Source organism: Nesoenas mayeri (genome assembly GCF_963082525.1).
Source record: "Nesoenas mayeri genome assembly, chromosome: 1".
NCBI lineage: Eukaryota > Metazoa > Chordata > Aves > Columbiformes > Columbidae > Nesoenas > Nesoenas mayeri.
The window spans coordinates 106,795,192-106,819,918 of record NC_137541.1 but is presented as its reverse complement, the minus strand read 5'-3'; the positions used below and the strand labels follow the sequence as shown (position 1 = coordinate 106,819,918).

General features: G+C 36.4%; 1 protein-coding gene across 1 annotated transcript in view; it reads right to left on the bottom strand.

The window, feature by feature from the left end:
• CDKL5 (cyclin dependent kinase like 5) overlaps positions 1-24,380 on the bottom strand; it is a gene marked incomplete at both ends in the record, with an annotated part of 73,493 nt that extends 49,113 nt beyond the window's left edge. The window contains 2 exon segments of the mRNA XM_080352982.1: positions 23,746-23,780; positions 24,317-24,380. Coding sequence (XP_080209108.1) covers positions 23,746-23,780; positions 24,317-24,380 — 99 coding nt within the window.
• Positions 24,381-24,727: the final 347 nt, after the last annotated feature.

Below are 24,727 nucleotides of genomic sequence, written 5' to 3'. Positions count from 1 at the left end.
CCTGTGACTCTTGTTGCCTAGTTATTCTGAGAGTCAAGATTTTATCTGTCCAAAATATGAGTGTGGGTACTTATCTTTGTGAGATGTAATGAAAATACTGTGCTAGAATGTGGCTAAGGCTTACAATGAGACCTGCAATTTTGGTTGCCAAAAGTTTGAGTTTTAAAGTCCAAATATCCACAAAGAATATGATTTTAGTAAAGTAAATTCTCTGTGCCTCCTTAAAAAAAAGTTGTCGTCTTAAGGGAAGCCTGTCCTAAACCAGAGTCCCTAATTACATTTGAAAGTGTTAATCAGTGCTAACTATACAGTCATAACTTAACACCTGCCTGCCTTCGCATTCCTCTAGTATTCTCTAGTCTCACCAAACCTGATCATCATAGGTCACATTTTTCTCTTAAATGAAGGCATTTCTTTTGTTGTGTGAGCAGGAATGCATTTAGCACATGGCCAAAATGTAGCGAATGTGACATGACTAGTGTAGGTTTGTTCATACAATGATGCAGCACCTGAATTTTAGTAACACAATGGGGAAGAAGCTTTAAGGTCACAGAATACGGGTGTGTGAGCAGGCAGGCAGCAGGCTACCTGGGTTACTTGATGAGCTAGATCTAGCTTATACACCTTTTCCAAACACCACAGTTTTTAAAAAAAGAAAAGAAAACAACAATATCCCACTATTAATAGCATACGAAGGCTGGACTGGAGAACAGCAATAAAAAAGTGAAGCCTTTCTGGAATACCTGAAGATATGTCCATAACCAAGTACTGAATAACACAAAGATTTTTCACTTCAAATTGTTTATATATATATATATATATATATATATATATATATATATATATATATATATGTTTAAGTGTCTGTGTGTAACTTGTATGGTGGGTTTTGTTTGGTTGGTCGGGGTTTTTTAAGTCCTTTGATCATCAATCATAGATCTATCAGAAAAACTTGGAAGCATTATGTTCTGTATTGATTTAAGTGACGCAACTATATCTACGTTGCATTGAAGAAGGTTAGTTCAGCAGAAGGAGCACATGCTACTACTTCAGAGAGAACTCAAACTGACTTTCTGCTACTGAAACCTGCCCTTCATATACACTGGTCTAATCGGAAGGCTGATACATTCCATAAATTCAGCTGAGATACTACAAAGGTCCAAGCACTACCATTTGCTCAAACAATTTACAGAATAGCAAAGAAAAGGATGTCAGAACTGAGGAGATAATAAGCGTTTCAGGCTCAGATTGATTCTGAAAGGCTTGTCTATAGCTTTTACATCAAATACAGTTCCTAAATATTTTTTTCAGAAAGCTTACAAACAGAATAGTTTAAATTAAACTGAAAAGACTATTTTACTAATTGTATTGTTACTACTAAGTCATAGTATTGTGATATTTATTAACTCTATAGTAATAACAGTAATAGTTACTAACACTATGAAGGAACATGGCTAAGAGTGTGAGTAAATTTAGCTTATTTGACTTCTGGTATCTGCTGTTAGGTGCTCCAGCTAATTAAGCCTCTGAAAGGTTTTTCAGAAAAGGAACACTAATTGCCTTCAAAAGCCTCTGCTGACTGTGACATGCCAATGTTTAGACAGCGCGCATACAAGCGCTTTGCAGAAGAGCCAAATTTATCCATTAGCATTACATTCCTATTTCACATGTAGATGTTTTGGCAACCATCAAAAGGTTGCATTTTTTTTCTTGAAGTAATGGCTAAGTACACTGAAAGAAATGTAGGAATGAAAAGCTGTTGCCTCACACAGACAGCAATTGTGCACCATTCACAAAATCCAGTCCATGTGGCTTACCTGCCATATGCTGCTGTCCCTGATGTGTATAGTGCATGTGATTATTTGGAAATTAAGTTTTAAAAGATCCTGGGTCACAGTCTTGCAAAGACTTATGTAAAATACACTATCAAATATCCTGTGGGATTGCGACTACTCACAATACTTAAAGTATGAGTGGCTCTATGAAGAACATCAACATAAAGACCTCAGCAACAAATGTAAGGAAGAAAAAGTTATTCAAACAGTTCGAAATACTATAATATTTAAGAAATGTTCATTTGAAAAGCTTTATTGCTTGTATTATTTCATTAAACTAATTAATGGTGTCATAACTAAGCAACCAAGAATTTACATATGACATATTCCCTATCTTAAAACAAAACAAACCCAACAAAACACCACAGATATTTAAATAACCTGAAGTGAAACAACACAAAAATGAGACTAGATAATAGGTGGTTTGAGGAGTTACACTAGTAACATTTTGTTCCTCCTTAGGAAGGGGCATTCTTGCCCAGGTTTCTTGGAGGACTTCATCCTACCTAAATGGCATTCTCTAGGAATCAGCTACTCTTGAAGCAGTCAAGCCAAAGCTAAAATGGAAACAAGGACACTGAAGATTACTGTGCATAGATTTTGAAATACAATGCACCTGCTTGTCAAAAAGTCTGAAACTTGCCTGTGATGTGGAACACCTACAAAACAGTAGGGTTTCAGAGTGCTCCCTTAGGCAGGACAAAAACTGAAGCTGAGTGCACATTTCCCACTTCTTGGTTGAGTGCTCTAAACCAACTAAATAGTTTATATGAGGTGACATAAAAATAGTAAATCCTCATCGACCATGTTTTAAACTAGTTTCCAAAGGAAGAATCCATCTGAAATGCTCTGTTTGTCTATCTCTCTGTTTGCCACCACCACTAATAATTTTGAACTAGATGTCGAGTTTCAACCAAACTTTATAGAGAAATAGAAGTTTTAAGAAAATTTAAAAAAAATTCTTAAATTTGTCAGCCATATATAGAATATCCTACCTTGGGGGAAGAAAGCAGTAAGAACTCAATCTCCTACACACTGCATGATGTTGCAGACAAGCAGCACATGTAGCCTGTGCAACAAACTAACACACAAAGCTTTTGATCAGCCATTGTACATATTTGTCATTTACACAAACTAATACAGAATAGGATTGGAAAACACGGAATACATTTTATATATGGACCAGTTCTGCAGGCATATAGTAAGGGTGGTAAAGAGTATGCTTGCTGGATTAGGAGAGAGATGCTGGAGCTCTCAGATGACACAGGCCCAACACGAAGTTTCAAGCAAGCATCAGCCATGCTAGGTGCAAAGCAAACAGACACCACGTTGCTAAGCCCTGAGAAGATGGATGGAATAATGGATACAAGAAAAGCAGGGCCTTGAGCAATGAGGGCAATCAACAGTGAAAATTCAAGCTCCTGTGGGAATCTGAAAGGTTCTTTACAGATAAAATTTAGACTTTGTTACTTAAACCTTTACTTAAAATTCCTTTTGGAGATCTGAGCTCTTCAGTCGATCTGGTTCTCTGCTCCTCAAAAACAGGCAAATTGGTCATTCTCCAAAAGAGAATTCTCATTCTCTAAAGTATCTTTTTTACATTTCAAAAGGTTTTTTTTCAAGACTGTACTCTGAAACAAAATGGTACTGAAAACAATGTTCAGTCTGATTGTGAAAACCCTCCTTAGACAGGAGCTCAGTATCCAACTCCTAACATGAAAAATTCTCATATCTAATTAATGTATTGTCTAGATAGATAGGCTGTTACTAGTTGATTCAATGTTTTGAGACTTCAATGAATATCAAGGAAATAATCCTAAATATTCTGTGATCTTTATGGAATACAGAATATCCTTTCTGATCTCTACTATTTACTACTAACTTATATAATGAAGTATGAAAATTTGAGTTCACTTAGCTGTAGTTTTGCTTCACTCAGCTACATTTATTACTAAGCATCTCATTATCTTGTTCTACTAAAAAATTCTGGCCTCAATATTTCACTTTGCATTCTGAAGGCAATGGCAAATTTGCAAACACACAAGTCAAATCTCTCTTAGAATTGGTAAGACCTCTGCTTACTGGGAACATATATTATAAGCATTCTGTGTTACAAAACTATAGGAAAAGCACTGTTCTACACTTACACATGCAACAATAGATTAATGTAACTGAAAACAGTGTAAAAGTTAAGGATGTACACATATTGATTATTCAGACTGCATGATTATCTGTGTCTAAAATGGGGCAAAATATGTCTCTTCTCCGTGCACAAACCTGCTAGTACCACCTAACAGGAGTAAGACAAAAACTGCTTAATCCACGTCTGTTTCCTTTATGCATAAATATATAGAGAGGAGAAAGGAGATACTTGTTCCTGGGAAAAGCATATCTCCAGTCCTGGAGACGGGAATGACTTCATGCTAGGGCTCAATCCTTTCCTTTACCTCAAAATATGCATGAGAATTACTTTTGGAGAAAACATGTGATTTACTGTCAGTCCACTTAGCCACAGATGAGAGGTGAGTACGTTTACAGGTTCTCACAGCTCTTTTGCTGCACACCCAGCCAGGTTTCCTCACAAGACTGTAATACCTCATACTTCCTGTCACCAGTATCAAACTAGATGAGCTCCCTGATTTAAAATAATTTATTTTTATTTCATTTAAAGGATAGAGGACTCCTGCTGTTTTTACATAAAGGATAGAGGACACCTATTGTCTCTATACAATGTACGAGACATGACAGCGATTTTCCAAACAGTGCAGGACTGTATCTCTGTTGATTACTAGAAAAATCCTTGATGTTAATGATAGGAGTACTCGAGGAGAAAGGTACTCCTCAGCATAAATCAAGATCTTAGAACTATAACTATCGTTCTCTGGAAAGAAAAACATTTCCTACCAAACTACATGCTGTTCTTCAAAATAGCACATGACAAAAACATTTCTTCAAATGTTTTTCCTTATTTTGTTTCAAATATTTGTTTTTCTTTTGCATATCGAGGAAAATTTGACACAAAGTACATGTACATAAAAAGATTGTTGAAAAACAGGTAAGATGATGTCCTTCAGAAACTTACATCATTCAGCTCTAATTTTACTGCCTCATTGTACATGATTACAAGATTTTCTCACTTATGCATTTTTTTTAAGCAACCAAAAGAATAAGTGTTTAGAAAAATCAAACTTGAGTAGAGATAGTAACAAGTAACAGTCTATACTGACCACATGCCATGGAGAAGCATCATGTTGCTGCCTTACTCGGGCAGAGTTGCTCCAGCAATATCTAGTACATCACATCTGGGTTTTATGCTGATAAATCAAGTGGCATATTAAGATATGATATGGCATGTTCTGTGATTGGCTCATGATTTCCATCTGTCCAAGTATGAGGCTATAAGGCCTAAAGATAATAGCATGCCTAACTTCTGCTAGAAAAAGTGAAATCAATCACATAGGCTACTAGAGATATTTACATTTTACAAAAACAATCTAGAAGCAGAAAAGAAACTGTGATCTGACCCTCACTGATTCATAATTACAGCCACACAATTTAATTTGTCACAGATACACTGAAAAAAATTAACAAAATTCTGGCAAACATATCCCACAGCTAATGGCTCTTCTGAACAACGTAGTACAGTTTGACTTCAATAAGCACAATTATGTTATTTAACATTTAAGTGTTCAACATAAATCTTTCAATAATCTTAATTCCAGTAAAAAAATCACAGAACATTAGGCAATCACCAGCAAGGCAACAGAAGCTCATGAAACCACTACCAGACAGTAAAGCATTTGTTTTGCAATGAGTCACTTAAAATAAAGTCCCTCATGAAAATCACGGTCTGTGATTTAGAAACTTTGTCAGCTGTTTAAAGGCTTTGCCCACTTCTTCACCCTGATCAGGTGGCCTATGACAAAGTCCCCATTACAATGCCACAGTTACAGGACTTACCTCTAATTCTGAACCACAGTCTCAACTACACTGTCATCCACCTCAGAAAAGACCTCCATATACTTGACACACTCCTCCACACAAAGGGAAACTTCATCCCTCTCTGTCTTTCAAGATCACCCTTCCTGAAGTGCTTGTATCCATCCATCCATCATATAGCTCCAGTATTAATTCTATTTCAACCATTTTTAAATATGAAGTAAATTTTCATTTTAGAGCACAAGCTAGAATAGGATTTACCAAGCTTAATTTGCTCAGTTTACCATTATCCTAGAAAGAAAAATTTGCTGTCTTGGTGCTGAAGAAAACAACAATAACAAAAGCAAGGCAAACAAAACCCCACCAAAACAAACAAACAAAAAACCCCCAAACAAAACCAAAACCAAACACCAGCAGCAGCTACTGTCACGTCCATGCTGCAGACTTACATGTGAAGTTTGCCCTAACTTTAACTTTCCCCTTTATGCGCAAAGGGCAGAAACAACTCCTCGGTGTTCTGGAGTAGGTCTTAAACCACCAGAAGTGCTAATCACCTATTCACATACCAAACAGCCATTCCAAATCTGATCTGCAACAGAAGCAAGAGCCATGGTTGAGGTTATTCTTGGTTTAAATACATTAATTTGAAAGAGAGTATACATTAGTAATGATAACCTTTCCTGCATCTGAGGGAAAGCCCAAGATACAATGAGAAGCTTTATGTTCAGTGTTGCCAATTTAAAAAAAAAAAATATCTAAACTGACATCTGCTTTTTTTCCCCTATTTTGGGCATGCAAAATAGTGTAACACTCTCTTGACCATGCAATTCTATAGGTAAAAGGTGTTACCAAATGTAAATCAACACCTTTGGTAATTTGGTCTCAGCTCATTGATACGCTTGGCTGTAGAACATTTCATATATGTCTACATTAACCCTAAGAATCTGCCATTCAACGTCCTCTCTATCATATGGTATCTCTTCTCCTTTCTCCTCAAGTAGCACTAAGCCTCACAAACATCCCTTTTGCTTCTTCCAGGTCTTTAATGATAATTTTGTGTTGTTCAAGGGATGATAATTTTGAACAGGAAATGCCACCTGTAATTTTTAGCCTCAGTTCTCTGGCTACTTCTTCCATTACATAACAGTATTATGGAGAGAAAACAACTATTTTTTTCCCCAAATGGGTTAGTGGCATTTACAAAAAGACATCTTTTTGCTCTCTTGTTTTTTTCCCCTCAATCAAGAGAGATTTTTGCTGATATTATGCTCTTATCAAAGCAAAATTCTAGGGCAATCTTGAAACAGAGAAAGCTCTATAGATGCAAGTTGATACTATTTTCTTGTTCTCAATCTTTAAGTTGCTTTAGCATTATAATAAGGCAGGATAATTTTTCCTGATATTTTATTGATCAGTTCTCCTCACTTCTGACTCTTACCCTACCAGCCTGATGGATACTCTACAGAATCATAAATCAATGCTCTTTCCTACTTCCCTTTCAATCTAGCTATCTTTTCAAAACATTTTTTCCAGTATGAATATTGATGTGGGTTTCAGTGGACACCTTCATTTTTTCTCAGAGTTTCCACATTCAGGTTTGCAGATAAAAGCTTTTCTTCTCTAGGATTACACAAACAGTACATTTTTTGGACAATAAGATGGAAATTCTTGTCTCTTAAGTAAACAGACATTTTGCTCTGTCAAGCATTCCTTTCAGAGATTTTTTTTTTTTTCTTCTTTATAGAAGAGCATTAAGGCTTAAAATTCAGTCCAAACCACTTAAAAAACAGAGGAGGCAAGATCGATACCTCAAACACATCTGGGTTTTACTGATGGCTGTTGCAGAGGTCAGAGGAACAGGAGGGCTGCCTCTACACAAGCTGCATGGTGATTTAGTTAACCTGAGAAGCACAACATACATGAGGAAGTAAAGGAACTGCACCCAATGAAGGCTTCAGATACTACTAACAAACAAAGAAGAAAAGGCAGCTAAGTCCTCATAAAAATAGCATTTCTACAGATGAAATTTCAGTTTTGGAGCTAGATTGAGAAAGAGGGTTTGTGGACTTATTTCAAGCAGTTTCTGGAATACTAAGGACTCACGACTAGATCTGTATATTCTATCTTTATCTCAAAAAAAGGAGAAAAAAAAGTCTAAACATCATACAAGTTCCAGGAAGATTAAAAAAACCCCTATTCGAACAAAAATTTCCCCTACAGATAAGACTATTTAATACATCCCAGTTTTAGATCTTGCACACACACAGGTGCTTTTAAACCACACATACACAAAAAATCATGCATAATTTAAGTTCACTGTGAAAGTTTGCCCAAACATGACAAATGAATACTTCTTGGAAAAAGGGGAAGAAAAACAGTATCTTCATCTCACCAAGTTTATTGTCCCAAACACTGGATTAAAAAAAAACACAGAATGAAGAGCTGATGGCCAGGTAATATATAGGCTAAAGAAATTAGAAAAAGGCAGCAGACAAATACAGACTAGGAACAGATTGGAAGAGAGAACATGGAAAAGGTACCTAGACTGAGAAGTCAGTATTAAAATCAATATAACAAATAAGCAAATGAATCTGTGAACATCTAAAATTTAAGTGGAATCCAATTTTACTGAAAGCAGAGGAATGGTGAGAATTCAGAAATAGCTGCAAACCCACTAAAACCACAGATGAATCTCATTTCACAGTGTTCTGGTATGCATGGGGGATGAAGGCAACAGGTTACTAGCTACACCATCTCAAATACTAGAAGCTGACAGCTGTGTGACAACTGTGGGGGTATCCATATGGTGTTATATGATGAGTTTCGTATTTGAGAAGTCTAGAAAATTATGGGCAAAAAAGTTTCTCACAGTGTATATAAGCAAGGCAGTATTTGAGGGGAAAAGGTAGCATACTTTAATTAGAAAGACTGGCGCACGCAAAAGAAACTGAAACCCTTCTGCAAGTCTAAAATAGAAAAAGCGATCTCCAAAACCAAATTTAGACTGAGAGCAAATATATTCTGTGATTAAAAAGACTCAACAAATCAACAGAAAACCTCAACTACTTCCTAAGGTACAGTGCATCTCATTTAGGTTCAGTGAGCTAGGAGTTACATATCTAATGTGCTTTGTCAAGGCCTCCCCTACAGCTAGTAAAAGCAGGGAAGGGAGAGAAGATTCGGCCAGAAGGTTACTGATTTTAACCATTTCCAGATGGTACAACTTGCTTTTTGGATGTTAGACTCTGTCAATTTATATAAACTAGGGGGACTAGTTATGTAAGACCTACGCACCAAAACAGTGGGTGAGATTAAGTCCACCCAAGTTACTTGACTTTGCAACCCTTCTGCCTGTTTTATTTTTTCCACACATGCATAAGCTTACATGCAAGTGTTTTTAAGGTACATTTCAGAAATTCTGATCAACACTAGCGACTTCAGAAATATTACATTCTCTGCATCAGTATTATTTGAGTTCCATTGCTACGTTAATATCATCACAGTCCATTGGACTGTGTTTGTAATATACTTGCTGGCAACACAAATAAAGCATTCCCAACTGTGCTACTGAAGTGAGAACGTCTCCATTGCCAATGTAACTGCGCAGCGTCAATTCTCACATCCCACAAAACAATCTGGCATAGCTAGCAGCAAGACCAGAATTGCTGAAGCTCATCCTTCTTCTTCATCCTGCACATTAGAGAATAACATGCATATTCTCTTATGAGTATATTCATGAAGCTATAAATATCTCTTCTATGAGCTTTGCATTTCCTTTTCCGGTATAATTGAAGGTACTCCCTGAGATCACTAACTAAAGCTTTAAAATCTTGCAAAGGAGGCCCCATTAGAAGTAGCTCTTTTCTTTACATTAAGCTTCCAGAAGAACACTTCAGATCCTGGAGTACAAGCACAAAGATCTACATGAGAAGCTGTCATAAGAAAAATATGGATTTAGAATGTATGTTATATAGTGATATCCTAGACCTATATTCCTCTCAGTGCCAAAGCACCATAGAGATTCATTTAAACTGAGATTTTTTAAAAAAAGTAACAATTGGAACAGTTTTTAGATTCTTTGTGGAGTAAAGATCTCAAATCTTTTACTTAGTAACATTTCTCATTAATATTTAATAACAGTACTGATACTTCAGATTTGATTAAGGAGATTAAAAACATTTAATATAACTGGATTAATCTGCAAAATTCCAAAAGCTAAAACTGTACAAGTAAGCTTGGGCCTTCATTGTGGTACTTGGTCTAAACTAGATGCAGATATGAAAACAAAGCTTCTTCAGAGGAAAGTTGCTCTCTGTCCTTTGTAAACTGATATAGTAGCAAGCCGTCTGCTGGTACAGAGCGTAAACAAAAGCTCTAACAGCAGTTTGTTGACTAGCATTTTTCTTTTGTACACACTAAATCTGGCCGTGTTTCATTTTAACACAATTCTAGATTTGTTGTTGTTTTGTTTGTTTGGTTGGTTTTTTTTGGTTGGTTGAGTTTTTTGAGGTTTTTTTGTTTTGTTTTTTTCAATGACATTACAAGGTAAGATTAGATAGCCAAAACTCTGGGTGTGATGAATAATATAAAAGAACGTTAACAAGTGAGTCATTAACTACTCTAAATCCAGTTAAAATCCTCATTGAAAAAACAACAACAAAAACAAACAAACCAAACCAACCAACCCCCACAATCACTAAAAACCCAGAATCAGTCTCCTCACAAAGATTTCATTCAGTTACTATAATGTGAATAGTCAACTATCACCACCTCTTGAAAAAATAAAAGGTGGACTTGCAAAATGTTAATTGTTAAGCTGCCCTAACCTAAAAATCAACTGGGGAAAAAAACTCAACACAAACATGGCCAAAAGTTCCCTGGACCTAATTATTCCTTTACTTTTGTCTTTCCACAGATTTATTCTTTGTCAGAATAAGCTATACCCTCATAATTTGATTCCTAGCCAGACATTTTCAGAGAAGGCATGTTCTATCATTGAAACATTCTGGGAATTTTTGATGGCTCTAGTTCTACAGTAAACAAAGACTTTTTTTTCCTAAATAGCTCACAAGTGGTAAATGATCGCCTTCTTTCATGCAAACATGTTTAGGGAAAAAGCACAAGATGCTTTAGCAATGAGGGTAATTTTTCAGAAAGTTCCTGAAACATGATCTTCAGACGAAGAGACAAGTGAAAGCTGAGAAAATAAAATCACAAGACTTCAGTTGTGAATTTTTTAATTCAGATTTTTGTTGAAGACTTATACACTTTTGCTGAGTATTTTGATAAAAAAGAATAATTTTAATTTGCATTTCAGATTGAGTCATAAGTGTCCAGTTCTCCTCATATACATAAAAATAAAAAGGACCAGCATGAGTGTGCTAACTAGTACATATAAAAATCTGCTAATGGGCAACAGAAGGAATGGACTAGTATCAGTTTCTAAATGTGACCGGAAGAGACCACTTGCTGTAACTCATTGACTAAACAAATGTGTGTATACACTTGTGCATGGCTCTGTACATGTACACATGTGAAATTGAAAGGACATTGGTCAAGCACTTGAAGCTAATCTTCTGCAATATAAATTAAACAGTATCAATTTCATTGAGAACCACAGTGAACAGAAAGTGATAGAGTGATCTCCCTCAATTTCTAAATAGAAATACCATCTCCTCTTTTTTTTTTTTTTTTTTTCTTTTCACCTGTTAGACTCCATGGGATAAATGTTATGTGGCCTCTCTTAGGCCTTCCTAAAGGTCAATATCGAAGTTCCTATTGATTCTCTTTTGCTTCCCAACAGTTTTGATTCCTTAGCACTACTGCAGTTACAGCAGTGGAAAGCATGAAGACTTAAATATTAGAACAGGTTCAGAACGCAGGCTGCAATTCGACCAGATACTATCTTGTATACATTTCTTAACCCCATTCTTCGCTAGCTGGTGCTCTGAGGGGAACAAAGAACACACCGCTCAGATGAAGTTTTCACGCAAACCATCACAGGAAATTTGATCCTGTAGAAGCAGCAGCTCGTCAGCTTTACTCTGCAGATGGCATTGCCTGTAACATATTTCTGTGCATAAACATGGCATTGCTCCATCTCTGTTGAAAATGTTAATTGATTTCAAGAAGATAGCTTGCCTCCTGGTCAAGGCACATACTGTCAAAAAAGAAGGTAGGTGTAACCAGACAAACATGGGGTTTTTTGGTCCTATAGAATTTCATCTTGCCACACCTCAGTGCAGGATTACACTTATGTCACCTACCTCTGTTATACCTGAAAATCTCACAATTTACAAAAAGTCTCTCTACAGCCAAAAGGAAAACTGGTAATGATGGTAACCTTCTTCAGTCAAGGTTAAGTTCAGGAAAAACTGCTTTGCACTTAATTTTTAGCACACTGGAATCTGTGGTGATCTTCTGTTATTAGAACTGTATGTAAAAGTATGCTTCATAACACACATTTGGGAAGGAGTTCTTCTCAATATTATAAAGACTCTGGACTGAAAGATTAGGAGATAGAGCAGCCCCCAAACTAAGCTTTCTCTCTCAAGGCCTTTTATGGTCAACTGATACTCTGCTCCAGAAGTATGTAACAGACCAGGGTAACTAGAAACAGGATATTGGGGAAGGAATTGAGAGAGTATGTACATAAGCACGTACAAGCACGAGAAGAAACTGCACAATGAGGTTTCAAAAATAATTTGTACTGACAACAGAGAAAACTGTTCCCAGGATGGTGCTCCAATAGTAAAATTAGGGAAAACATTATGCCAAGCCTAGAAGGTTGCAGCACAGTTGACTTGCAAGCAGACCCTGCATCCAGACAACAACAGGGTGGCACAAGGTTGCAGCTTACAACATATACCAGCCTTTCTTCTGTTAACCCATCAAGGAAACAGGTTATAGACATACACTTCAAATACAAATTTCAGACAAGGAAAAACAGATAACAGACTCATGGCAGTTGAAGTAACCAAGACTGAGGCTAAGGACCATCCCATAGTGACAGACAACTTCTAAACACAAAATACATACAAATGATGTAAGAACTAGTTTGTCATCACCACCAAGAACCCCTCCAGAGTTGTAGTGGGGACTTGACAGGTAGTTACCCTTGTCCTTCTTCCTGCACATTGGAGATACTGCCCAAATCAGATACTGCCCAAGTGGGCACACACACCCCTTTATATTTCTAAGAGTGTGGGTATGAGCCAGTGAAATCAGGAAAGAATGGGTATCAGTGGGTACAATCATTCTAGTTCAAGATCCTTCAAATATTCACCTTTTATAAGATTTACATTGCATTTTGTCATACTGATTTTTTTATGCTGCAGTACTCTACATAAATTAGTATTCACATGGAAGAAGAAATCAAAGATGCTTTATCAAAGTTTTTAAGGCACAAAGCAGCTATAAAATGGAGAGCAATGTTGATATCTGTTTCCAACAAAGAATTACACGTGCTGTTCAGAAACAAATCTTCACTTTGCTACACGTGTGGAAAAATGAAAATAAAATTAAATCAAGTGGGTGATTTTTCATAATTGGTGAAGTTAAGCCATTATGTTGCATTAGGATTTAAAAGGGAGTTGCAAGAAGATTGGTCTAATTTAGCAATCGAAGCTAAAATAATTCAGGGATAATATAATAGAGATGCAAATGTATTATAAATCCAGAGGGTGTTTTGGGTTTCCTGTTAAACCAGAAGCTTAAACAGATACCCTACAGAACACGAGAAGCTAGCATGAAATGGCACTATTCTTTATCAAAAGCAAGTGGCGGATTCATCAAGCTTTATTGTCCAGGTGCAGCTAAATACAGCTAAACAGAAGGATGTGTTCTGGAGAGTTTCAGAATTGTAATATATGTAGAAGGGATAGACAGCATAAAAAATGCTTCCAGTTCTGTGCCAACTTGTAACAATTGCTATCAGTTGAAGAAACACTGAGCAATACACAGCCTGAACAAAATGGCCTCTGTTCTCAGTCTGGCCTCCCATTGTGCCCAAAATTTCTTGGTCACCCTATTCTGATGACAGGCTTGGGTAGACTGTTAGGCTTTTAGCCGAGATCAAACACCACATACAGTAGAAGTGAAATTTTTAAGTTCTTTGTGTGAAATTTTACATGTTTGTACACATTTCAAACAGGTATAATGTTATAAATGGCAACTATTGTCCTTTTTTTCACCATTTATTTTTATCCAGGTTTTGAATGAGAAGTAAATACTGCTATATTTGAGAAGTTATTAGATATTGGAAGAATTTTTCTTCAAAAAGAACAGAAAGCTGTCTAGATTTTCAGGAGGGCAGTCCACCAGTTAGGAGTCACAAAGAACTGAGTACACATGGAAAATTCTATTACTTTAACCAGGACATTCAGAAGGACAATTTACTATTTTAAAAACATAGTAATCTTTACTGATGGAAAAAATGTGTGTCAAGAGCCTATAGCTTTCATATGAAGTGAAATGTTGGGAAAGTTTTCACTATTGTTGTCAATATTTTACCTACACTGTCAAGTGTTCTTTTTCTGGGATTTATGGTTTAAGAAAAGGCTTTAAATTTACAAAATCAATTAAAAAACCCCAAGTTAATGTAATTGGTATATTCAAGACACTTGAATATGTAGTAATGTCTTAAATCAACTTGGCATCTACAAATACTTTTGAAAGTCAGCTGGATGATTCTGATTCATTTTTACCATGGTACATTCAATAATCGACATTAATGACCTTCTTGAAAACTCAACTGTGCTCTGTTTTACTAGCCTTTATTTAAATACATGCAAGTATCCAGAGATCCATGATTAATCTAGTGCTCTTAGAGCTGCTCACATGTCTTACAACTGTTTAAGAAGTCCATAAGAATCCCTCACAGGAAAACAATTAAGCCTAAAATTTAGAAATATAATTTTCTTTGCATCAATTATGCTACACAGTAATTTGCAATTTGATGACCAGACTAGACTGTAATCCAATATTCAAGCAAGTTCATACCACTACAGATGTTGTCCTATAATTAGCCATATGTTGTTCCTTCTCCCGTATATTAATTTGCATTAACCACAAATTCCCTAGCCTGCATCATTACTTTCCTAATGACACAACACCCTACATCAGGTCTCAAATCTTCATTGAATTCAATTTCTGCTGCTTCTTCTACAAAATATTGTAGTCAGGCTCTTAAACTTGAATTTTCAGCATAACATTTTCAACTTTTTGCAAGAAAGAATAATTTGTATGGGTAGTCTTGTTTTGTGTGCTCATCACATCTACACTTGGAAATAAGATTTCACTTACCAGCACATTAGAATGAGCACTACAAGCTGTTTGCAATTAAGAGCCATTAGCAGCAGTCACAGAACACACTGCTGCAGGTCTGAATATGATTCCTGTATTAATACAAGTGTAATGATATATAATCCATTTGCAGATGGGAGTACACAGCAACTACTACAGAGCATGCTTATTTACTGGCAATATTCCAAAGAAAAGTGTTATTTGTGGCAGAAGCAGTAACCTATCACTTAGCCAAAGCAGTACCAACAGCAGGAATTCAAGTAACATACTATGTAAAAGACTATCAGAAAGACACGCAGTTTCTTTAAGAAACAAAAGAAAAAATGCTACAGATGTCTGGTTAATCTAGAGCCATTAGTGTGACAAACTGGAAGAAGCTGTGTCACTAAAAGAAATACTGATCTGAGATAGTGTGACTATAACAAATCACTTATCTTTGACTTAATTTAAATTGAAAACCATCAGCAATACATTTCACATACCCTTCCTAAGGTAAGATGAATCACTCTTGCTATTTTTAACTCAGGCTCCTCTGTGTCCTCCAGTTACCTGCATTACTGGAGTAATAAGGGTAAATACCTGTTTTTCTCCCTCTCCTTCTTGTTTTGAAGATCTTCTGCAGCATCAGGTCTCTGTATTTCAGCTTTGTGCTGCCTGAAATTCAATTACCCAACCTTCCCATGGCCAAGCCAATTTCTGTCATCCCAATATGTGGGACTGAAAGTAATGCCCTCATGCTGTGCTGCTTTAAATTCAATACACCTGAAAAAAGAAAAATCTTAGTGTCCCCTTCCACACCAAGTTAGTTTCTCCCCTCTGAAAGCTCACTCTCATCTTTCCCTTACACCTTCCATTTCTAAATTAGCCTTTAGGGAGAAAGGAGAGAGGGAATGCCAGTTTTGAATACTGAATACCACCCACATCTGAGCAGGCTTCGTAACATGAAAACTACAAAGAAGGAGGTAAGGGAATGGGGTATCATACAAGGGACCTTTCATGGAGCAGTCTGGGTTGTCACAAAAGACTCAAAGGGAAACAACACAACTGAGACATCAGAGCAGCACTGTTCCATTGATACGGCTACAGATGGGCTGACTAATGTAAAAATGAAAACCATTAAATTTAATGCATTTACTTTCATGCCTGCTTTGTACAACCTGACCACGTCCTCTGAAAGAAATAATCGCATGTGACTGAAAAACATAGCAAATATATAGATAAATGTGTATATATATAAAGAGGAAATACTTGAAATACAGTATATCTGAGCAAGAAGACTGAAGAGAACATAACGCAACAAAAGCTATCAGAAAAATATGTGGGACTACCTTATTAAATCCTCTCATCCTATATAGCTTTAAAAGTGTGAAAAACCCGAAATATTTACTTCAGTTAATCCCAGGACTCAGACTTCTAGGACAACACCACACACAGATATCTATTTTGTTTTCCATCAAAGTAGGTAAGTCATTTTAGAGTTGAATGGCTTCCTCAAAATCAGTGCTTTAATGGTTTTTATTAAGAGATATCTTATGAAACAAGTCTTAAAAAACAAACAAAAAAAAACAACAAACAAAAAACCAACAAGCTGCAGTAAGAAGAAACTTGGGAATAAGACTTTAAGATATAAAATGCAGCAATCCTGTAACACAGAGAACACTATATCCCACCGTGAGGGTGGGAGGGGAAGAGAGACCAACAGCTGTCTTCAACCTGTGAGATCTCAGCAACTTGATTTGTACCCTCCATTCCGCACAACTATCTGATGTTTGGAGCAATATCAGTACATATATGAATCTTCCACTTAGTTTAATAAATATGACATCAGTTACATTTGAAACATAATAATAGGTTAATTGTCTGTTTCTCCCTGTCATAGATAACTGAGAGGACTGTGGAAGAGGCTCATGTTCAGGCATAGGCAAATGCCACAATGTGTCAATGAAAAATGAAAGCTTTAGAAACTTTCAATACCACATTAGCATCTACCCTGCATAGCAAGAAGTTATAGATGTTCATCATACATCATTTATACACACATATACAGAAAAAGTGATAACTGAAGTTAATTAGCACTAATCAAGCTCATCTCTCTGCTGCACTCAGGGCAATGCCATGGAGGCAGAGTATTGAAGCCCATGAAATAAATATTATATACCTAATATTTCAAACCAGAATTCTGTAAGGAATTCAAAAGGTTATTCATTGTCTAATGCTGAAGTTGCAGTAAATTGTTATTAAAGAGTTAATATTATTTTCAGCACTACAGCTTGCATAATGGCTCTATTTTCCTCTCATAACGCTCAAGACAATTCTCAACTCTGACCACTGCAAATATTTACTACTGGCACACTCTGTTTTCTTCAGAAGCTCAATACAGGTCTCATGCTCATTGTACATATGGACACATGGCTTTAAGCACAGGATAAGCTAATTAAAAAACAAAACAACACAAAAAACTCCACACACTGTTGGCATAATCTGTGCTAGAATACTCTGGTGATAATGACTTTCCAGTAGCACTGTACCTGTTAGAGACTGTGAATACTGTAGGGAGTACCACATTGTGGCTGCCCTGTTCTTAATCCCTTGTTTACATCTAACAAAGTCACTTTTAAGATAGTGAGCTAGCTGAACTTAATCTGACTCAAAATGATCCCTCAAAACAACCCATAAACATACTTTCTGTTTGACAGTATAAATGATTAATAGAGTTTTATTGTAAGAAAATCCTGTAATAGCTCAAATCATGAAAATGGGGTAACCTTTTCGTACAGACATGGTCTGCACAGGACCCTGCAGCCCGATCAGAGGCCCATTTGATGCTGCACAACTCAAGGTTCCCAGCATCTAAAGGGATGTAAGATTACCATTAAGGCATGTAAGATTATCATTCTGTGATTGCCTGTACCATTTTTTACTTAATTAAAGCTAACACTATAAGGAAACAGCACTTCAAATGACAGTTTGCAGACTGTGAGCGCTCTTCGTACTGGGATTACAACAGATCAGCAACTCCTGATGCAAGACAACGTGATACAGTGTAATTTAAGATCCTGAAAGAGCTAAGGAAGATGGACAGTAGAACTATAACCCCATATCTTCACATGAGCAGCTTCCACCTTGTTCAAGGATCTGCTTAGAAACAGCCCTAAAGGGTAAAAGGGGCCTAAAAGGGCTGGCTGTTTTTCACAGATTACTTCCTCAAAGCACAGGAACAACCCACTCCAAGAGGCACTAAGCTGGGAAAAGTTTCTCAGGTTGGTCAGCACTGGGAAATGGGGAATTCCTGATTGAGCTCAAGCACAAACAAGTAGTGCCAAGAGTGCATAAGTGGAGATGGGCTACTTAGAGGAACAGAAAGACATTGGTTTCAAAGGAAAACCAAGGAAACTGTGACCCTGCTACTCCATAGGAAATCTAGTAATAAAAGCCATGGAAGAGGCTGAGGTACTCAAATGAAATCTAATGATGCTGTTACATACACGTATCTATTGTATTTTCTACTGCGTAAACTGTATCTTTAAGAGGTAAGTAAATACTTCTTTCAGATATTGTGAGACACACACACAAGTTACCTGAAGACAATGCAAGAGCATTACTGAAAGCTCAAACAGGACAAAATTGAATACTAGGTTAAGAGAAAATTGCCTGAAAGTATTAAGCCTACTAAAAAGGTAATTCTTCATTATTCTTCAGTGCAGTGAAGTGGTCAAATGATTCTACAAAGTAGTGGTTTTGTTTGTTTTTAGTACAGAAATTCGGTGGTATTTATTTCTAAGAAAAAGGTCTAAAAGTGTCTCATACAATAAAGAACAACCAAAACTAGACATAGATCTAAAATAAGAGACCAGAAAAAACATATTAGGCAGTAGATGTTGTACACACAAGAACAAGCGGCATTACATTTCTAAATAATTAAACTGCATGCCCTCAGGCTTCAAGGACTCTGATAATACACAGTACATAGCGAGACAAAGAATAAGTCTAGGAGATTTTATCAACTTCTGCTGTGCTTTTAGAGAACTTGCATCACCACACACCTTCCTGCACACCTAGCTAAGATTAAAAAACCCCATAAATTTACACATATAGATATATGTATATAGGTATCTTCCCTTTTGCATACTTTCAGATCCTCACACAAGCAGGTCTAATAGTGGAAAAGCATGAGCTACCACACTTGGTTATTTATATAATGATCAGCATAAGGTGTCTTTTTTAAATTTTTATTAACAGACTTGAATCCATATCGTTCTCAAACATTCAACTGATCCTTGACAAAAGCCTGGCTCGATAAAGCAAACCACTATGGTTTTGAGATTGGAACTAAAGCAGAAATGAGAATCACTGCTTTTGACCTAGACACACACAGCATTAGAAGAACAGTTATGGTTTGACTGCCTGCTTGTATGTACCCTTCTACCTCTCCAGCCTGGCCCTGCAGTGAGCTCTGCGTCATTCTCATGAATGACCCCCTGTTCCAGTGTCACCATCTTGCCTACCTAGACACAGTGTCTACTTATCTCAGTCATCCAAGGATGTATTCACCTCATTTGTACAAATGCCTCCTACTTGCAGCTACGATTTTCAATATTTGCCCCCTATATACACAGTTTATTATCTCACAGTATATCAATCCATTCCCTTCTCATGCTGACTTTCATCTTAACTTTTTCCTCTAGGCTTCTTTCTTCAGTGTGCCCATCTTTGGAAATCTACGGCTTCCCATAATTTTATTAATTTTAAGTTACAATAGCCTGTTAGCTTTGTATTTGATGTCAGAGTCCTCTTAATGCTTGTTCCTAAATCCCTATTAGCAAATAATAACCCTTCATGAAGCTGCAAGCCCACTTTGCAAAGTAAAGGAGATAGTGGTTTTATTTAAAAGGCAAATATTTGACAAGTCTTAAGCAAGATTCTTTTCCTCAGCTGTGATCTGACATTGCTTAACTGTTCAAGTAGCTTTCCTTTTTCAAAAAACAGACGAGATCCAGTAAATATGGCAAAACAGCCTATTATTATAGTTCACAAATATAAAAGGTATTTCCAGTATTTTCAAACACTATGTACTCCAGTATATTCTCTTATAAAAAGTCCTCTCACTTAAAAAAAAATGCTTTTCAGAATGACAGATCTGCTTTATCTCAACATTTTTTGTATTAGCTTCACATTAGAAAAAGAACGGATAAACTAATCTTTACGTACAAACCAAAATTAGCAATAAAGGACTTGTGATGAAAACATGCTGTATTATAATGTAAACACAGTCATTCTAGAGGAGCCACTTCAGCTTTCCTGATAATGTTCCTTTAGCAAAGAAAAAACACATATAATAATGACAAGGTATTTGTTCCTTATGTCTTTCTCTCCAATTTAAATCCATATACATATGTCAATGAAATGCACTGTGGCAAAAAGCTACAAATTTATTGAAGTACTAGCAGATTATATGTTGGAAAATTGTTGCAATTAGGGCCAGCTCCTCATTTTACACAAAATTTACCCTTTTACCAATACAATGGAAATACATTGACTTAAAACAGCTGAGAAATTGATCCTGGAATGTTGCCACTATTTATAAAGAAGAAAAGAAATATTTCTACATTCAAATTCTTAGACCTAATTGATAGTTTTGCAAAAAAGAAAAGCAGTATATGTCAAGGGAACATGACCAACGATGGCCTGGTAAATATCACACATATTAAAAATACTGCAATACTCTTTTGGTTTTATGCTGTTTCTGAACTTCTTATGTGGTGCTGAATAACTATGCAATGCACTCAAAATTCAACTGTGCTACATGCAGACAGATCATGCGGAAGAACTTCTTACTTTCTTCATCCATACTAAAAAAAAAAGTATGTCCATCAGCAGCCAAGCAATAAAAAAAACCCCACATATACTTGTATGTCCAGGGAATTCTGTTAAGACTTCATGAAAGTGAATTAAGCGAATTTGTTTTCCTATACAAGTAGGAAAGTTGTATTAAAAAACAGTTCCTGATCAAGGAGAACAACTACACATATCATCCTGCAATACATTTTAATTCTTCCTTTGTTTACAAGTAACTTTTCTTAGAGCATAATCTTTGCTATCATGGTTTGGTAGAAGTTACCATTTGGAGTTAATTAGTGACTGGTTTTAGGCCTCACCTAAAACCTACCACTTTAGTTTATACCATCTTTGATGCCACAGAATTAGAATCTTCTCCACTTTTCTTCCTTTCTTCCCCTTGCCATTAGAAGGGTGTTCCTCTACACCTTCAGTTCTATCACACTCATTCTAGTCAATTATCAATATTACAGTCTTAAAATTTCTGTCAATAATCTGGATCTTTTCTGCCTGGATCTGGAGCAGAGAGACAGCATCTTTTTGTATCTTCAAGTTCCAATTCACATTGTCCCTCCAACTTTCTTCCTTTATAGCCACTCTTCCTCCATATTTAAAAGGAATAAGCCAAGTAAAGAAAAAAAAAAAATAAATCCATCGAAAAGTAGAAACTAGTAAATAACATTATTACACCTACAGTCAAACATGAACTAAACTCTTGTAGCAATTATCAAGTGTTTTCTTAATAAACCTTGCATATCTGGGCAACAAGCAGGATCTGTCTGCTCTGAATCTGTGCAGTACCTTGCAAAAGAGCTAGGGACACGTCTCTCTCAACATATTTTACCAAGCCACAAAAGGAAAAAATTATAATGACAAACAGCCAGGGGAAGGATGGGAAAAAAGATGCATGTCAAAGTTTAAACTTTACATATTATTTTTCAGTAGAACAGATAGCCCCTGAAAACAACTGCTCTTAGAGGTTGTGTGCAACTGGTTTTAAGTGAGAATCAAATCAGTATCACAGAATCACAGAATGTTAGGGATTGGAAGAGACCTCCAAAGATCATCTAGTCCAATCCCCCTGCCAGAGCAGGAACACATAGACAAGGTTACACAGGAAGGCATCCAGGCAGGTCTTGAATGCTTCCAGGGTAGGAGACTCCACAACCTCCCTGGGCAACATACCTCACCTTTTTTTCAGATCTCTAAATACTGGAAACCCTAGATCTTAGTAAATGCACTTGCTAGAAGCTTTAATAAAAAGCACCTTGCTTTAGAACTTCAGTACAGTTGTTTTGATTAATCTTGAAAATGTAGAAAAAAAAAAAGGGTGTGACTACCTAAACATTTAGATCCTCAGAAGCGATTCAGTGTCCTCAGAGGCTGTAGGAAGAAGCACTTCTCTCTGCTAAAGCAAAGCCTTTCCTTGCTAGTCATCTGGTGTAGTGTAAGATATTCTTACAGGAACTCAGACAACAGATCACCCTGCCAATATCCTATACTCTTAAAATACTGAACTATTGCAGATGAAGATATGAGTAAAGACATGCAGAGCTTAAACTTCAGCAATGCAGGAAATTCAAGAAACTTCTTGAGTCTTGTTGAGGCTAAGTAATAAATTACAGATACATAAAATAAAAGGCTGTCAGCAAAGTGAAAAGTGGGGAGAAGATAGACGGAATATTGAAATCGCTTGGTTTTCATGTTATTCTTTCTCAGTAGCTTCATTACCTCAGAGGATGCTCTGAGATTTGACCTGTAATTATTTTATATTTAAAAAGTAGACACGCTGCTTTAAAAATGCAGTTTAGTGTACACATATATATATATATATATATATATACACCTGTGCAGCATATATAGCACTGCCAGTACTACTAGGAATGGAATTTGAGAAGAGCTCCCTAGCATAAACTGCATTGTCACTACCCAGGTGCCCTCAGACTGTTCACCCTGAATTATTATTCCGTAACTATCCAAAAATATCCTGTTTACCAGAGTCATTCTGTTGAGCAATGTACTCTCCTCTAGCCAGTCAAAGCTTCAGACTGAGACAGGATCTTTCCAAGTTCTTTTCTTTTCTCTCTTTTATAACTTTAAATCAGCAAAATAGGGTTATCCAGTGCAAATATAACTATATGTCCTGTGCAAAAGTCCTACGTGTACATCCTAAAAGCCATCACAGGGATGTAGGTCCTCTGCACAAAGTTAACTTCTTCTAGAAAAAGGCATGAACTCCATACAAAAGCTTTTTTATATCCTTGAATCACTACAAAAAAGAAAATCATTCTACGATTCTGAAATGTTTTGCTTCACAGAAGTTATTTTGTTACATAACTACACTGCAGCTCCAAAGACAGCCAAATAGCTCATGTCACAGTTCCCCATTGATGAGCAACAAGATCAGATATATCCAACTTACACAGTAGTTAAAATAGTGAAGACGGGCTGCCAGACTTAGTTTTTGTCTGAAACGGAGTGTTCTCTTTTTCCTTTCTTCCTCTTCCAAATCAAAATCAACAAGCATGACAGTCAGTGCTTTCTTACAGCAGTTTGATTGTCCAACAGCTGTAGAAATTCCACATGGAACCCCTCATGCCCCACACCCCCCGCAACAGGTAAGTGCTTATATGTTAGTAATACTTCATGTATTTCAGACAAATAATTAACATCCAAAAAATGAGGACTGTTACTAGATTGAGCCATAACTGACTGCAAGGAAAAGTCCACCCCAGATGCCACATCTCATACGCCGTAACATCTCAGTTCTTAAAAAAATGATTGTTTCACTGAAATACAAACATTTATCTCTGACTTCAAGCAATTTGCTTACCTTGTGTCTGCATTTAAGTACAACACCATAGGCTCCTGAAACAAAGAAGAAGAGAGATAAACCACCACAAAGAAGGAAAAAAGCAGCAAGATAAAATAGTCTTCAGTCAGCTCCTGGCTATAGGAATAATATTGTTCCCAGTATTATTATCCAGAACTTGCACATACGGTTTCTGCACTAAATTTCTGTGCACTGAAAACAATTTTATAAAAAAATGCTTGAAAGTAAATGGATTTTTAAATACTTATTTATTTTTAAATATCCTAGGAGAGAAGTTTGATAACTTGCATCTCCTCACTATCACTACAGAGAAATTAGTACAGTACACTTTAAAAAAAAAAAATCTAACACTCCCTCTCCCAAACTGTCCCATTTCTCTTCCTTCTCTTTCATCTTCCAAATTTCTCCTTCCATCTGAGAATGGAATTAGAAGGAGGTGTAGAGAATAAATTGATGTTTCTTAAGATTTCCATACAAGCAATATTTGGCAAAGGAAAACTTACTACTATCAAAAGAACTGAGTCAAATCTAAATAAAATTCTAATTCATTTTTTATTAAGATACTACGTACCTTCACCTACAACCCCAAGGATCTCAAATTTATTCATCACATTACCAATGTTAGGAATCTTCATCAAGACAAATTCCTCTTACGGTGAGAGCCACAAAACATGGCACAATAGGGAGCGTCCAAAGATTTTGCAAAAGGCAATTGTGAAAAGGCTCTTGGAAAAAAATGTCCACCTTGATCAACCACACACCCTTTCTTAATTGCTAGGCAGTCAGCAGCTTCCTGGGGAAAGAAGAAAAAAACATTATTAGTACTTTGTGTTATTTCAGTAAAACACAGCAGTAGTATACATACAGCACACCAATATTGCCCAACGATAGTAACAGACAATTTGCTTCTGCATTTATGATTAAGAGAGTTCCACAGTATGTAGAGCGGACAGAACTTACGCAGAACACATCTGACAGAACA